Genomic DNA, 17,762 nt, shown 5'->3' with positions numbered 1-17,762 from the left:
CTTCTAGTATGTTTTGCTACTGATTATTTTTCTTAATGGTTTGTGAATGCTGGTAAGTCTCTGTGGCCCTTATTTGGTTGTGGAAGTCCCAGTAAGACACAGATTTGAGAAAGCACTCTTGTTTTTTCTCAAGGGAGTCACTTTCATTGGCTACCACTCACAAACTGAACAGAACCAGTGTGACTTCTTTGTGAATAGTTACCTCATCATGTTTGAAAATGTATGGGTGAAAAAGACATTTCCAACAACTTACGTACAAGTTTCATTTATTCTGTTTTTCTGTCAACTGAATTTTTCATTCTAGACCCTTTCTCTAGAGACATCTAAATGTGTAGGGGAAAAAGGTTAGGTGGACTGCACAGGAAGCCACGACACAAGGTCAGTTTCAACTCAAAGCTCACAACATACAAAGATTTTATTTATGTAATACAGACCTTTTCTCAAATATTTTCACAGAATTCCATATAGCAATCTACTAGAAAAAAGTAGAATTATATGACACCAAAATAACATTGTTTCTTAGTACAAATTGCTAATCAAAAGGAAGATAGAGTTTCATAACAAAGGGTAGGGTGGGTGATGCTTAGCACAGTACCTGGTAGGCCCTGATCTCATGCCAGGATGGTGGGGGTCGAGGCTGTGGGGGAGTGGCCCCACCTGGCTCTGCCTCATTGCAGGATACAGTGACCTTGGGCAGGCTTTGGTACTTACATTTACTCATAAAAGAAAACAGGTTGTGAGCCCAAGAGCGTCTCCATCATCACCCTTGTGCCATGAAGAGGCCAGACCAGGAAAAAACAGGGACTATTTTATGATTGCTATACCTTAGATCTTTGCTGTTTACCACACAGTAAAACAAAACTGCCTTCCCCAAACCATAATTTTCTAGGTCTAACACATGCTCAAAGAAGAATATAGAAATAATTCACTGAGATGTTTTAAATTACATTTGTCATAATTTAAACATTACTATTAAAATCCTAGAAATTTCAGCACTGAAGAAGCACAATTGTCTAGAAAAATACAGGACCCAGTACAGATTAAAATTCCCTTGTCCCAGTATTAGAGTCCATTTCCCTATTGCTAAAATCAGATTTCTCAAGATTACAGATAAATGGGAAATGGTTTTTCACAACATAGTTAGAATTAGTGGGATTATTGGCTCCACTGTCTGTATCCATAATTGGTGAAAATAGACTTTTCATTATGACTAAAAATATAGATTTTTTTTTAAACTACAGAAACCAGAAGTCAGTTCTCTGCTTTGCTGTTTCCCACCCCCCCAAATGTCAAGCAAAGTCTACAAAAATAGCAATTAACTTTTAAAAATATTTTGCTTGTTCAAGCAGATTTAAGTTACATTCAGATGTGACCGCTATTTCTATAGCATGATGCTCAGTGTTTCCCTGATCAGCCTGGGACAGGTGCATTTATCACCATCAGTATCGGGTTTGGTACTCGTGATGCCAGCGGTTGAAGTCATTGTAAAACAGAACGATGCTCCCCGAAGCCATGCCAGAAATGATGCACCTGCAAAAGGATGGAGAGCAGGGTTACAGGGCTGTATTTCCTGCTGCCTGGGACACTTTCTTGGTGACTGACATGTAGACCCAAGTAAGCTTGGTGTATGGGGCATTGGTTTTGACACCACAGGGACCATCTATGGTCTACGAGAGGAACAGATACTGCAGACTATCACTGAACTGTGAACAGTTGATGCTGGAAACCCTCTTCCAGGCATCAGAGTCAGAAGAAAAGCCCACGGAGCAGTTGCCACTGGAAGGAGCACACGCAGTCCAGGGCCAGAGCCAGCACTTCTGACAATGCAGAACTGAAGAGCAAGGGGGCAAAATGCCCATTTCTCTAGGGTGGGGGAGGGGACTCTAACCTCTGGGTAGAGACCTGATCCTTGTAACCCAGTGAGGTGATCATGGTGATCACTGGAGACAGGAGCGACTTGCTCCCCTGTCCTGAGAAGGTGATGTAGGGACAGATGGAGAACAGCCAGAGGTGGCTTTGCTTCTTGAGCCCTTTCCCTGCAGAGTTTGGTCAGAGATGGCTCTTAGGGAGTTCCAGTCAGTACCTTCCTGCTCTTCTTACTGAAACTGGAATCTCTCACTATGAAGTTTGGGAAATGGGGCGAAGGGGAAATGTCCTTCTACAGTCAGTCTTCACACATCAGATTAAACCTGGCCACGTGGATGAAGAGAAATCACCCAGGAGCTGTGGTGTACAGGCTGTTCAGTTGAAGAATGCATGGGCTGAGCAAATGAACAGATGGGCAAGCAGCATAGTAAGACAACGTAAGTGGCCCTGATGTCTGGAGGCTTAAGTCAAAAGCACTGTGGCAAGAGACAGCACTACTAACTGTTTCTACAGCACAGTGAGCATCCAAGCCCCAGGAACGATGTGCAGCAAATATTCACAGAAGGAAGGGAGAAGAGATGGTTCTGCAGTCAGGTATGGGCTTTACTACCCTACTTTGGAAACAGAATAACCAGACAGATGGATAAGAACATCAAAAGCACCAAAAGCCACACAGCCCGACCACCAAGCCAACAAGAGCGAAATACCCTTGTTTTGCAGTGCACACAGAGCAACCTCCAGGAGAAGCACATATCAAGTGTTAGGGTTTTACTGTGTGACGTCATGCAAAGTGACTAGAAGTCAGTAACAGTGAAAACTGGAAACACACATAAGCATGGACATTAACAGTGCATCTAAGATCAAACAGAGACCACACCAACAGGACAGCAAGGGCAGAGAGAAGAGGAAGGCTGTAGCTAAAACACATTAGAAAAGACACAATCTTACAGGCCTAACTTTATACCTTAATGACCCAGAAAAAGAGTAAATTGAACCCACAGCTAGAAATTTTAAGAAAATAGTAGGAAATCAGAATGGGCTTCCTGAAGAGATCTGCAAAATTGATACAACTTGAGCTAAAGGTAGCACGAGAGATTATGAAGAATATTGCACACCAGCAAATTCAGTAGCTCAGATGAGGTGTAAAGATGCACTTAGTAGAGAAAAGCTGTAGGCCACGTGGTAGAGTGATCCTACCATGAATTTAAAGGAAATTACCACAGTTTTTATTTTTCAAATTCCTCCAAAAAATTTTAGTAGGAAGAAACACTTCTGGTGTTTACCATTTTCCTGATACCAAAGCCAAACAAGCCAACACTAAACAGCATTACACACCAGTATTATTTTCTGGATGAGTACTGATGCCGATCGTCAGGAAACTGAACCTTTAATGTCTCATAAGGATTAAAGATCAGGCCTATGAGGTTTTCCTCTGGAATGTAAGGGCAGTTCAAGGTGTAAAATACATCCAAAAGCATCAATAGAATAAAAACCCATGTGTCAACTGATGCAGGAAAAGCGCTTGACAAAATTCGGTGTTCTTTTTACTATTAAAGTGGGAATAGAAATAAATTACCAGGTGAGAGCATTTCTGAAAACCCCATGGCCAACAATCCAACTAAATGGTGGAAAGATGGATTTCTGCACCACCAGAATAAAAAAAGGATGCCCACTTTCACTGCTTTTATTCAATATAATGCTTGATGTCCCAACATAGCTACTAAGCGAAAAGGGAGGATATTTAAATCGAAAAGAGAATAAAATGATCTCTGTCGTAAGGTACATGGTTTCACATGTAGAAATTCAAGACTTCACACAAAACTGTTAGTGCTTAAAAATAAACTCAGAAGTTGTGGGTATATAAAAATCAGTTGCTTTTTGTTTTATTTTTTAAAGACAGGACCTCGCTGTGTAGCCCAGGCTGCCTTGAACTCACTATCTCAGCCTATAGAGTGCTGGGATTACAAGTATATACCATGGTGCCCTGCAGCAATTCTATACACTGATAATCCAAAAGTGAACTTAAGAACACTTAACATTTGTAGTTGCATTAAAAAGAATAAAAACTTGGCCCGGAGAGATAGCTCAGCAGTTAAGAGCACTGGCTGCTCTTCCAGAGGTCCTGTATTCAATTCCCAGCAACCACATGGTGGCTCACAACCATCCGTAATGAGACCTGGCACCCTCTTCTGGCATGCAGGCATAATGCAGGCAGAACACTGTATACATAATAAATTAATTTGACCAAGGAGACAGAAAGCTTATATACTGAAGACCACAAAATAGTGCTGGAAGAAACATGGAATTATGTGGACTGGAAGATATGTTAGATATGTTAATACTAATCCCGGAGTGATCAGCAACTTGCTGCAATTCCTGTCAAAATGAAATCTTTCATAATGCAAAACTCAGTCTAAAATTTATATGGAACTTCAACCCCAAAGTTGCCAAGAAATATCAAGAAAAGGGGGAGAATTTAGAGGACTCTCTAAAAACTTGTTACACCACAGTGTTGTAGTGACGGAAACAGCAAAGGTAGGTAGCACACAGCTCCTGACAGAGCAGACTGTCCAGGAGGAAAGGCTATAAGTGCATGCAGATCGCCATGGGCTCCTCTCTCCCATAAGTGAAACTAACAAAATAGAGCGAGAACCTGAATACAATGAAGCTAGAAGCAAGCAGGAAAACATTCATGACTGGTGCTGTGGTGATTTCTTAAGAGATATTGAAAGCACAAACAACAAAAGGCAGAAAATGTAGCTCATAAAAGTTCCACATTTAAAGAGCACCGATGAGCGTGAAGACAACACGGACTGTTCGTGGAACCAGTGAGAGCGTGTCACAGCCGCTGGGAGAAAGGAGGAGCATGCACAGTGCTGGTCAGAATGAAGGACTGTGGCGCAGCTCAGGGATTCTCCAAGATGTTAGTAACAGAATCACTATATGATCCTCCCATTCCACTCCTGGGTATTGACCCGGAGGGACTATAAGGAGGGACTTAAGTGGGCATTTGTACACCACTGTTCACACCAGACCACGTACACATAAAAATACCCAAGGTACCCATACACAAATGGGCAGACAAATAGAATATGCATATAACAATTTAAGAAAAAAAATCAGGATTCTGACATATTACAACATGAAACCTTGAAAACTTGCTAAGTGAAACAAGCCAGCTCTAAAAAGACCCTGTAAGTTTCCATGTACAGAGGTGTCTGGAAAGGGCAGATTCATAGAGAAAGTAGGATGGATGTGAGCAGGGGCTGGGGATAAAATTGGGGGTTGGGGGGAGGTGGAACTAGGTGAGTAGGTACTTGGAATGATGGAAAATTCTGTAGACTATAGAGGGATAGTGATGGCGGCTGCAACATGCTGAATGTACTTTGTGCTATGAACAGAATATCAGAAGTAGTTCAGGTGGGAAGTTTTATGCATATGTTGTCATAACAAAAATCAGCAGTTAACAGAAATGGCTATATTTTAAGTGTATGTTGCTAGAAAAACAACATCCTCCTCAAATGTACAACTGTAGAGGTTTCAGAACATTAAGTCAGATCTCTCCAGAGGTGGACATCAAAGGTATTTCACATTAAACATTGTACAGCCCTTAAAGATCTTGTTAATGACATATAAAAACTGGGGCTGAGGAGATGCTAGCTGAGTGAAGTTCCTTGGTGGGCAAGTGGGAGGGCCAGAGTTCAGATCCCCAGCACTTACATTTGGTGTTGACGAGGCAGAGATGGGATCTCCAGAGCAAGCCAGGAGCTAGCTCAGGTGAACTAGCAAGCTTTCTGGTGGTCCCTGAGCCTTTGCGGCTTAAGTCCTGTCTATTTTTGAGAGCCTGGTTTTATCTCAGAGCATCAGAAACTTATACTTTGTAAAGTGTGCTTGGAAACTCAGGGATTTGTTAGCTCTTCAGATTGTGCAGATGGCTCTGGGACTCCACCAGCCCTAGGTCACTCAACATGATCCCAGCAGTCTTCAGTGCTCCTGTGATAGATCAGGATTCTGGTGTCACCTACCTCTGGTCGAAAGAAAGGGCCATGGCCCGGATTCCAGCATCACAGCCTGGGTAGGCAAAGAGCTGCCTGAGGTCCGACACCTGCCGCACTATAACCACGCCGTTGTCTCCTCCTGTGAGCAGGTACTGCCCATCTCTGCTCAGCTGTATGGCCTGTGAGACAGTAATAAGTCAGTGCAGACAGAACTCTCGGGAAGTAGCCTAGCTGTGAGTACTGGCTGCTACAGCAGCCTGGCTGTGGGATGGAGGGTGGCTGGGGCAGAAGTAACCCATAGTTCTCAGGACACAGAGTTATGGAAGGCCTGCCATTGTTCAGAAGTCAGGACACGATTAGACAACACTACAGTGCTGTGTTTTGCTCCACAAACTTGGTTCTACAAATCCTTGTGAGGATGGGCTATGGATGGGACCAGCACATGGATATGCTCCCTGGAAGCATGTCCATCTTATATGATGAGCTAAGCCACTGCCTTCCCTGACCTAGCCAAGGGGAGTACAGGCAGCTTCCACACCTTCCCTAGGCCTACTGGGTTTTGAAGGTAGTGGGGGTGGGCGGATGCCACTGAGAGCCACAACTCCCTAGGGAGTTAGGCCCCAGGCTGCCAGGATTGTAACCTACCTCCTGGTCCACTCTAGGCTATGACTCATCTCCTACCTTGTTGAACAGATAAGCTCTGCTTGAAATCTGTGTTTTGATTCTGTAATATTCCTCCACTCCCTAAGAAAGCCTGTGGGCCTAATGTGATTTTTTTTTTTTTAAGTGTGGTCTCATGGAGCTCAGGATGGTCCTGAACCCTAGGTAGCTGAGGATGACCTTGAACCTTTGATCCTCCTATCTCCACAGCCTGAGTTCTGAGAGTTCTGGCAAGCACCTGCACATCTAGGACCCTGGACAGGCTAGGAGGCAGGCTATCAGTTGAGCTATATCCCTAGCTGCATTATTGTATTTTTAATTGTTGAGACAAAATGTTTCATGAGCATTATGGTTCTTAGTTTAAATGCTCATCTGAAGGTTTTGTCAGGACTCCGGATGACACCCCTCTGCCTGTGGCCACTGTCATAATAGCTGAACAAAGTTCATGGAGTCCTGAAAGCCCAGGACAGGTGCTTTTCCCCTTGCAGAAAGTGTGCACACAAGACAGAAGGCCGGCTCTCCTGCCACAGCTCCCCTGCCCACGTTAGGCTGCTGCTCACCTTCCCAAAGCGAGTGGCAGAGGTAGAGCAGCCCTTCTTCCTTGAGTACAGTGGGCAGGGGCACACAGACCGCTGCCCTCTGAAGAACAAACTCTGCCTGCTTTTGCACTGCTAACTTTAGCATCAACACTTAAATCTTTACTACGTGACAATTTTAAAAACTGGAGAAAAGAAAGGACTGTTTGCTATGTATTCAGTTCACATGGATGCCAACTGTCAGTGGTCCAGTGAACATAGCTTATTGTCAGAAACTCAGAAATAAATCTGAAAAAAATGTATGGGAGACAGCTTTGTTGCAGCTTACATGTTCTCAGTCTCATTAACTAGATGCATAGGATTAAGAGTTTTCAACGTGGGGGCTGGAGAGATGGCTCAGCGGTTAAGAGCACTGGCTCTTCTTCCAGAGGTCATGAGTTCAATTCCCAGCACCCACATGATGGCTCACAACCATATGTAACGAGATCTGGCGCCCTCTTCTGGTGTGCAGGCAGAACACTATATACATAATAAAATCTTAAAAAAAAAAAAAAAAAAAAGTTTTCATCGTGACTAAAAGTCCTGCTGCCCCGTTCATCACAAACAGCAGTCTCGGGGGTCTGAGAACTGCAGCAGAGACCAGAGCAGCATTTCCTGAGACTCTCTTCTGGGTAAGCACTATATTAAAATAAACCCAGCAATCTCAGTTCTTTGCTCTGGTGAGAGTCTCTAAACCTGTCTGTGTCTGGAACAAAGTGAAATGAAGACTTCAGATGCACAGCATCTTCAAAGCATCTTCATCCACCTGCTGCTTCCCAAGGTCAGAACCGTTTTCCTAGCTTCTCCTCCAGGGAACCATTACCCTCCTGTGGCATGTGAACCCTACAAATATCTCCCGTGCCACACCACTCCTTGCTGCTGTCTGCTCACTGGCTCTTACTCTAGCTCTCTCTTCAGCTCCAGAGCTCTGCAGGAGTCCCAGGAATGCTCGGACTCAGCCCTGGATCCCAAGTGTTTTGGAGGACACTGGCAGGCCACAGCAGTCTGCTGGGGATGCCCACATCCTAAAACAGCCTGGGATAAAGGAAAAAGCCAGTTCTCTTCGGGGGAATGGTGGTTAGACTTTATGATGTGGTCTTGCTGCTCTGGAGGGGACTGCCTGCTTAAATCTAAAAGCTCTTCATTACAATACTGCATAGTGTGCAGCCAATGCACGGTGAGATCTTTAAACCAAAGTGCCAGTGAGCATTATGACATCAGAGCAAAGGCAGGTGGGAAACCTTGAGTAGTGTGCACATTGCCAGGCTGCCTGGTATGTCAAAGAAATGAGTTTTGGGTTTGGGCTAGTGGCTGATTCTTTTTATTTCTGGATGTCAGGGGTTCCAGTCTGCAGTCTCCTTGCTTTCCTCCTAAGGCAGTTAGCTGGGAAAGTGTCACTCTCTGGAGCTAGCTCACTTTAATCACGAGGTTGCCACTTATAAGTTAGAATGATAAAGTACTGGCATGCTGGGGAAAAGCAATGGCTTGTTTAGGTCTAAAATCCAGTGGGGAGTTTCACAAGGGAAAAAAACAAAAAACAAAAAACGATGGCTTCAGGGTACAGGGAAACCTGTGAGTGTGAACAGGCCACAAGAGCCCCCCCTGCTGCTGCCTTGAGGCTCTTCCCAGAGCCTCTGGTCTAACTGGAACACCACAGAAACTATTCTAGACAGTGAACAGCTTCAAATTATTTTTACAGATTTATTAGTGTAGCTGACAATATAATCGCAGCTCACAGTGACAGATTATCAACATTATTACTGCAAAGAAAGAAGGAGAGGAGAAGCCGCTGTTGTGCACTTGGCTTAAATGGCAGATTATGGGAAATAAGGGAGAAATAAAAGCAGAGTAGTGGGCTTGCCTGTGCACATGCGTCTGAGGTGGAGGTAACTCTTGGACAACCAGCAAGTGAGAGGGGAGAAGTGGCCACTGAACCAAGAAAATGGAAGTCCCGGAGCAGCTGGGGGCCTTCAATTTTGGACCAGTGAGGTCTGTGTGCAGAGCTGCTCACCACTTCTAGACCTTGGAGCTTCCTTGGGAGGAGAGGTCGTCATGTTATGTCTGGGAGAACTGCATGGAAGCCACCCAGGGGTAGACGGTATGAGGAAAATGTGCACTCTCTGAAGTGCCCGATTGCTGCTACCCCAATGTCCTCCTTGGACATGGTCACATGCACCTCTATTCCCATCTTAGAAAATGACGGGACACCCCAGCTTTTCCCACACCCATAACATACACAGCAGCCTGGAGATGGGAAGGAAGGGACCTTGAAAAATTACCCTGAAAGAACACCCTGGCTCTTTTCCTCAACCACTACTGCTTTGGAAGCTGGCCTGAGGGGCAAAGCAGGACCTGGGTGTCCACTAGCTTAACATTCCGTACAGACAGAAAGGGAAGTGGCTCCTGTCATCTGATGTCCAGCTCTCCAGCATGCCGGGACAGCCATCAGCAGCTGAGCCCAAGAATGCACAATTCCTCCAGTGCTGCCTTCAGATGTGGCGGGAAACCAGTTTACGGTAGAGTCTAGTTTTGCTTTGGTGCACAGTGAATCTTAGAGAAAAAGAAAGACACTACACGAGAACCACGGCAAGCCTTCAGGCTGGCTTCACAAACTAAAGGCTGCTGACTGCACTGTGGCCATCTCCAAGGAGCATCCACTGACTGATGTCCCACAGCTGACCCGATCCATGACCCTGTCCTTTAAGTGCTATCTAATGGTGTCCCTTTGGCATGGGAAGAGAGCCCAGCTGTTCAAAACTAGGTTTCTTCAGTGAACTTTGTCCCTCTTCCCAGTCACGCTTCCCAGTCAAACTGGCAATCTGCAGAGGAGCCTATGGCACTCACCCTTATGTGGTCATCGGTCTCCATGGTGGCCTGCAGCTTCCCGTTCACACTGAAGGTACAGAAGCAGCCGTTGTCATAGAAGATGACACAGTGACCCTCTCGTGACGCTTGGATGAGTTTTGGTTTCAGGCAGTTTTCGGGACCCTCTAAAGTCCTTAACAAGTCTCCATTCATGGAATGTATGAGACATGGCCCTTCTGAGGAGAGGAACAAGAAGCAAATCATGTAATGAAAACAGACATGGTAGGCGGTTCAGTCTCCAGTATTAGTGACCGGAGGGAACTAGACATCAGCCAGGCTGTAGTGCCACGGTACAGTTGTACACAGCCTCAGAAAGCTGTCCTATGTCAGGTACTCTGCACAATCCTGTCTTTCTGTTGACCAGCTCTTGCTTTCCACTGGGAGGTTAAGAAGCCAAGTTACACATACTCACTCCCCTCAGAGCCAGGAAGTTACTTGATAAAACTCATTAGGATGTGAATGGGGAGAAGCTTGAACTCCAAAAGGCAGAGTTTCCAGCCTCGGAGCAGCTTCATGGGAGGCAGGGACGCAAATGCTGCTGCCAGGCACCACACAGCCCAGCCAGAGGAGACTAGGTCAGTGCTGAGGCAGCGGACCAGGGCAGTGTCCACTCACTGCTCACAGCTTTGATTTTGAAATGGAGGCCCTGATAACACCTTCTAACCTCCAAACCCACACTGGGTTCCTCGGCCACTATTAAACTGAGTGACCTTGCTTCCTCATGCCCCTAAAGCAAGCAGTGACTTCGGGTACTCTCAACTCCCTAGGGGCACCCTGGGCCAGGACAGGCACTGCTGAACACCACCCCCCAACACACACCAGGGCTGTTCCGTTTCTACTGTACACTCCCCATATGCAAAGGGAAGGAGAGAAACTGTGAGTGTTGAGAGATGGGGAGGACGGGTCTGTGCTCCGCCTTACTCTGGCCACGTGGAATCATTGCCTGCTCCACACATGGCTACTGGCAGCATGCTTTTGCAAAGGATGACTCTCTGCTTTTGTTGGGCACCCCAGAATTAAACATTTTTTGGTGTTCTCCAACATAAGTCCCAGCCATGTCTTTTTTTTTTGCACAGTTCCAGCATACATGAACTTGTTACAACTCGCTAGCCCCACAACCACAAAGTTCACATTTCAGTTACTACAGCAAATGTAGAAAGCACACTTTGGAGCTAGCTCTTCAGTCATTGAACCCTTGTGTTGATAGCAGCTGAGCATAGTTGGAAGCCCCCAGACCACAGCACAGTTCAAGGCACATCTGTAACCAGTATCTGTTGTTCAGCTCACACCCAGACAGCAAGCCCAGCGGCTGTGTTAGCTCCTTGTTTCACAGCGATAAAAGTAGATAACCAGAAAAGGGTATTGGTCAACAATGATGGCCTTCAATAGAGATGTGAATATAAATGGAGTTTTCTGTAGAGATTGCTTCAGATGCTGCCAAGGCACTGGATATGCAGCCAGGGAGTGGACAAAGTTGTTGGCATAACTCGGGAAAGTGTAATGGGACTGGTGATGTCCAGAAGAAATGATACTTAAGAAAGCCTCCCATTAAGGGAACTCTAGAGGGTATTTCATGACATCTAAACAAAAGCGAAGTGAGAAGCTGGCGCAAACAGAAGAAGATTGGCAATTACCCAAGGCACAGAAAAGATGCTTAGGCCCCCAGGACAAGTGGTGTTCCTCTGTTCCTGAGAACTGTTTTACAAAGACATGAATCTGCACTGAGTTTGTTTTTAGTTTTCAGTTTGTTTGCTTTAGAGACAAGGTCCTACTATGTAGCCCTGGCTGTCCTGGAATTCAATGTATAGGCCAGGCTGGCCTTGAACTTATAGAGATCTACCTTGCTTCTGCTTCCTGGGTGATGAGATTAAAGGTGTGTGCCATTGTGGATATTTTTTAATGTTTTGCCAAAAGTTTAGAACGTGGAAGAATGATTAAAAAAAAAAATCCCCACTGAGACAGTGTCTTAGATAATTTTGTGTGATTTCTGTTTGCATGGCATTTTACTATGCAAAGCAAGGATGATCTGTAATAGTAATTAATTTTAAGGTTTAGATACAATCCAAGAAATCATACTACTTTTTCACTACCAATTCCACTTTTCAAAGCAAAACTTTAAATATTCACTCTGTTAGCTATAGTCCAAGCCACAGATAGGGTGACTGAAATCATCTGTGTTCTGAGGTTGCAGAAATGCTCTGTGCTCTGTCTTCAGCACAGCAGGTGAGAGATGGGCAGACTTAAGGTGGAGGAAGAGGCTCTGACTGCAGACAGCTCCTTTGCTGGAGGATCCCAATTTGATGTATGTGCTCTTGGAAGGAGCACTTGGAATCTCTAAACCAAACACAAGACAGTGCTAACGGCAGAGCATCCAGCAAACCAGGTCCTTTCCATTCCAGTGTCTGCCGTTTTAGGACAGTCACACCACTTGTCCTAGTCCTGAAATCCAGAAGGGTCAGGGGCTGTTGAGGTGGCTTAGCAGGTAAAGGGACTTGTTGCTGAACCTGATGCCCTGATTTCGATCCCCGGGGAACCACATGGTGGAAAAAAAGAACCAACTCTCACATGTCATCTGGCCTCTACACACATGCCATGGCTTGAATGCAGGCATACATACAATACAGGCAGGGTCAGGATTTCCATTCAGCTTACTGGAGGTCAGAGAAATAAACACATACACAAAGATGCTCCTTGTTCCTGCTTCATGGAGAGGAGAACACTAATTGGCTGCTGTCTATAGAGTATCTTAAATCCTTTAGACCAGGGAGCTAAAACCTGGCTTTTGGCCCTCCTGAGAACGTTCTGGTCGTATGTGGACCCCTCTAGCCCACCCCCAAGTGTTACTACTGCTACTAAGGAATGTGACTTTTAATTCATTTAATTTTAACTAACTTATGTTTAAGTAGCCCTGTGTGGCTACCATAAAAGTCTGGAGCTTTAAAGAACATGAGCCAATCTCATTTCTGTTCACATTAATAGATCATAAGAGCACCCAACACCTTGTACAAACCACAACTTTACCTTGAGAACCACTTAACACCAGGCCCAGCTCAGCACAGACAGCAGCACAGGTAATCTCATAGTCATGGCCCGTGAGGATGGCCCGAGGGGTGGTGGTCTCACCTTTAGTAAGAAAAAAAAAAGACAACTCAATCCCATTGTACAAAGATTAAATAACTTCGTGTCAATTATGGTCTATGCCAAAGCTACAGAGTTTTCAATTTGTCCAAAATTTATTTTAGGACTAGATCCAAACTTTGCTAGAGTTTGATTCTGAAGTCTATATGTTTCTGAGTTTCAAGAACCCTTATGTGATTATCTAGCACCACAGTGTCCCCCAAGCCCACTGATAGAGTTGAAATAATTTGTTCCCAAGGCTGATCCATGCCAAGCCTATCTAATTGAGATTCTATCCAAAAAAATTATTACAATGAAGCAAATAAAAACTAAAACCAAGAACTCAGACTCAATTTACATTTCAAAGAAAGGTCTCCCCCTCTTCTCCAGTAGACTACTGCAATTCCCTAGTAGACAATCTGAAGTAGGATTCCGATCTCCAAGCAGCCTTTCTCTAAACACCTAATAGCTGCGTGTTTTCTGATGTGAGGCTCTCTGAGTGCTTCCCCACGTTTTTGTCAACTGGTAGAGGCACGATGGACCCCTGTTAATTCTCCTGATGGTGCTGGAGGGTTTGGAGGGAAGAGGGGGGAGAGGGATACAATAACAAGAGAAAAGCAGCCCACACCACTCTGTGAGTCAAAGTCACAACTGGCCACAGCTCAGAGAAGGACACAATCACAGGTTTCGGTTGTGACTTAATTTGTACCACAAGGACACAGGGGATTCTGTACTTAGCCAGAAGTACCTACCCTATTTTAAACTAAACCCAGCCTCTACTGTCACAGTCTGTAAAGACAAAGCCTTTGCAGACAACTAGCAAGCAGGTTCTGCTGGCCTTCTTCAACTCCTCTGCTGTGAGCTGCTTTTCTGGCACAGTTGAGAACTGATACTGTATAAGCCCAAAGGGCAGTGTGCCCAAAAAGTAGCTCCCTCTGAGCAGCTTTAGAAATGAATAACCTGCCACTGTAACCCAGACACTGGTTGTCTTTAGAGCCATCGCCCACTCTGAGGAGAGACCCCTAACAAGTCAGGAAACCCCGTCAGAGCCCACTGCACCTGTAGAGGCCAGTGCTGCTGTTAAAACACTGATCCAGCCTCGGAAGTGGGAGTTTTCAAGAAGTAGGTCAGTGAGCTCTTCCTACATCCTAGCGAAGTATGTGCACATGCCAGGCTTTCCAGGTGGCAGAGGGAGGAAACAGGCTTCACTGAAGGCACAGAGATACATGACCCCCTAAAAGGCAAGAGAGAGGACTCTGCCCCTAAGAGAAGAGCTCGATTCTTGTGCTTCCTGTGGAGCCAGCAGTAACTCAAGTCTGTCGTGACATGTAACAGGCATGCCATGTGTATCCACACAATGCACAGCTGTGTGACCATGGGGTTTCTTAAGGCTTTGGTGACTACCAGTAATTCTGAGTGAGATTTTATCCCATAAGGACTTGTGTGTTACCCTGGGTGTGCTCTAGGCCCAGACCCAGGCTAGCCCATATCCCTAAAGAAGGAAAATAAGATTTCAGCTAATAGACTAATGGGCCAGGGACAAATGGGACCAAGAGCCTGGTTTCATCTGATTTCAGGTTGGGCACATATAGGAAGAACATATCTAACTTATTACAATGTCTACTTGATATTTTCCAAACCAAAAAGAATCTCTCAGAGACCATTTTTTTTTTCTCCTTAAGTCCATAATTTTTTTTTTTTTGGGGGGGTGGAACCTTCAAAGAAACAAATGATATAAGCCCATTTTAATTTTGTATTAAAAAATCATGAGATTTAGGAAGAAACATTCTATGTTTGAAGAAGTTAATATGTTAGCCATCATTCATGGTCCCCTCCATAACCCCCACTTGTCATATTCTAAATTCCACAAAAGTAGCATTATGTTATTCTTGAAATTACTGTCTAATTATATCTATTGGCAATGTTTTTTTAAATCAACCATTAAAATCATTATGATTTAAGGAATACATTTTCAGTGTGATTGTTCCTTTTTGGTTTCCATAATTTATAAATGATTTTAATGGTGGTGAGATTTATGTTTTAATTTAAATAATCTTTCCTCAGTGGAAAATGAAGTTTTGAAGGAAAATAAATGAAAAATGAAGGCAATTTACATATAAGCCAAAATAAACAAAGGACAGATGGGTCATGGAGGGGCCAGATAGATATCTTTAGATAGCCAATCTTTTTTTTTTTGTTTGTTTGTTTCTAGATTTAAGAATATTTTCTCAGGAGCTTAGTGAAGAGAGAAAGGAAACTGATTTCAACTATTTTCTTTTTTTAATGTAAGAGATGAACTGAGAATAATCTAGAACTATGAAGTCAGAAGGTAGGAAATCTCAGAAAAGAGGTTAAGTTTAAACGTTCTCCTTTGCAAACACAATTCACTAGTCTGTTCTGCTTACAAAATACTAGCTTCCACATATGCAAAATACACCACATCACTTTCACTACAGAAGTCAGAAGATACATGTACAAAATAACGCCAGGACAGAAAAAGGGCTCTCCTTTCCTCGGGTCTGATCTCTAAAGAAAGGATTGCTTAGCGCTGGACTTTGCTGGCAGAGTGTTTCCTAGTGCAGGAAACAGGTTAGACAGTTCAGGAAATACGAAGGGGGTGGCAGGGAGGCCCAAGAACACAACAAATTAAAAGCGTAAGGGAGAGCCACGGCCACTTGCTTCTTAGAGAGCTGGATTTACAGTAAGAAATAACAACAGAACAAAAATCCAACCGTGCTCAACTTGCCTCATGTATAGGAACAAAACATGCAAGGCTTCTGATTCCCAAGGCTACTACACAAAAGAAGAAAAGCCATTTCCAGCTTCCTCACCTGAAGTACAGACAGCATTCTTCACACTTTCTCCTTATCAAAAAGTATGTTCAAAATAAAAACCAGTTGGATTTTTATAAGTCCCAATAAACCAAGGGCTTTAAATATTAAAATTTCACTATTACCAGTATAATTCTATGATAGGAGATTTAAACCAAACCTATGTAAACTGCTTGAGCTCAGCAGACACACTGGGAATCATTTAGAATGAAATTAAAGGCAGAGGGGGATCATCGGCGGCAGAACACTGGTTCTCTATGGGGCTAGTGGCATCTCTCATTTCTCTTTAGACACACAGGCTACATCATCTCCTGGGCTGTAGAGGAGCCAGGTGATACCAAACAGAGAAAAAAGGTAAGGCCCCACTGTATCTCTGCATGAAAAGCCAAGAGCAAATGGCTCTGGGTACAGCCCTCCTGTCAGCTCTGGGGCTGCCCCTCCTGGCCACTTGTCAGCTCCAACAGGGATGGTAGGGGGGACTATCTGTACAAACAAGATGATTCTGCATATGCATTACATTTCAGATTCCAAAGGCATTACCAATCTCACTGAAAGAGCAGGGAGTCTTCAGAAAAAGGCCAGGTTAATTCTTTTGATAGAAACTTTCACTCATTAATGGATGCCAGCAGTCTGTACCTCTGCTCTCAGAGAGCAGGATCTAGGGTCTACTGGAGCCTGGACCATAAAGCACCACAGGTCCCCTTAAACCCTTTAAAGTCTCACTGTGTGAAAATCGCCATGGCTTCCAATGATGCTGGGAGAACATTTATCTTGTTGGTAGTTTAAGAAGCCACACTTCAAACTTCTTAAAGAAAAATGCAAAGAGAAAAAGGACAGACTTCCAGGACTGCTTTGAAAAGCTGGAGCGCGTACTTCAAAGGAAGGGTCTTTGTGTGAGAGCAGTTTTATGACTACTGATGCAGATCCTACCGAAGCTGAAAAGGAGACTCAGGGCATCTTTAGGGATGGTCTTAGAAGAAGATGAACAAGCCAAATGAGATTAAAGACAGCCCAAAGCCTGCCACAAAACCCAGGCCTGCCAGCTCCACAGATGTGCTTTTCTCAGCACACAACAGTGAGTGCCTCGGGAAAAGTGCATGCCCTTGAGGAGCGCAGCTTAAACAGTGAGGCACTCCATGACCGTGTGTGCACACTGGGCCTATCTGTAAACAGGAGTAGAGTTAGCTTAACACCACTGCGGAGGATGATATACTTTTGTATTATTAAGTGTGTTTCTTTGTCCCCCTCATAACATTAAATATTTTTATCAAATGGAGCCTGAATTTCTTAGAATTTCATATCTGAAAGAGGAAAAATAATTCCTGTACTGTCTTGTTCATAAACAGCAGATGAGAAAGACAATTCCCAAGATTTTCCTCCACTAATGTAAAGGAGATAACTAACCCATTTTTTGGCTGTTTTTCAATGTGCAGGAAGGTCTTGTTGTCATCTGCATCACCGCCCCAGTCCTATAAAGAGAAGCTTTCAGAGTGTGCAGTGCGGGCCCCACGAGGGCTTCGCGTGCTGCAGCAGGCGCACCCCATGATGCACCTCACAGCAGCTCCATGACTGAAGGTGCTGCAGCAGGCACACCACGCTGCACCCTCACACCAGCTCCATGATTGAAGTGTGCTCTGCACGTCCCTGTTCTCCGTGTCAGAAGTACAAAATTACTTCTTCCCACAAGTGCTAAGTGGATGACTCCTTGGTCATCAGTCAGCATATCCCGATGCTCACTCTCCCACTCCCTCACTCTGGCATTCAGTTCGTAATGTTTACTGAGGCTGGAGGTATTCCGTGACACACTGGAAAGTAAGGACAGGAATACAATATGGCCTTTTGTTTGAAAA

The 17,762-nt window shown here is 44.5% G+C and overlaps 1 protein-coding gene across 5 annotated transcripts in view; it reads right to left on the bottom strand.

Annotated features, from left to right (window-relative positions):
• Nucleotides 1-258: 258 nt before the first annotated feature.
• Lrba (LPS responsive beige-like anchor protein) overlaps nucleotides 259-17,762 on the bottom strand; it is a 578,506-nt gene continuing 561,002 nt past the window's right edge. For all 5 annotated transcript variants that reach the window (XM_036190835.1, XM_036190833.1, XM_036190836.1 and 2 more), the window contains 4 exons: nucleotides 12,986-13,087; nucleotides 9,944-10,140; nucleotides 5,892-6,043; nucleotides 259-1,530 (listed from right to left, as the gene is read on the bottom strand). In XM_036190835.1, the coding sequence (XP_036046728.1) occupies nucleotides 1,440-1,530; nucleotides 5,892-6,043; nucleotides 9,944-10,140; nucleotides 12,986-13,087 (542 nt within the window). In that variant the 3' untranslated portion in view covers nucleotides 259-1,439. The remainder of the gene's footprint in view (nucleotides 1,531-5,891; nucleotides 6,044-9,943; nucleotides 10,141-12,985; nucleotides 13,088-17,762) is intronic.

This window comes from Onychomys torridus, chromosome 6 (genome assembly GCF_903995425.1).
Source record: "Onychomys torridus chromosome 6, mOncTor1.1, whole genome shotgun sequence".
Taxonomy (NCBI): Eukaryota; Metazoa; Chordata; class Mammalia; order Rodentia; family Cricetidae; genus Onychomys; species Onychomys torridus.
This window is presented reverse-complemented; position numbering and strand designations above follow the sequence as displayed.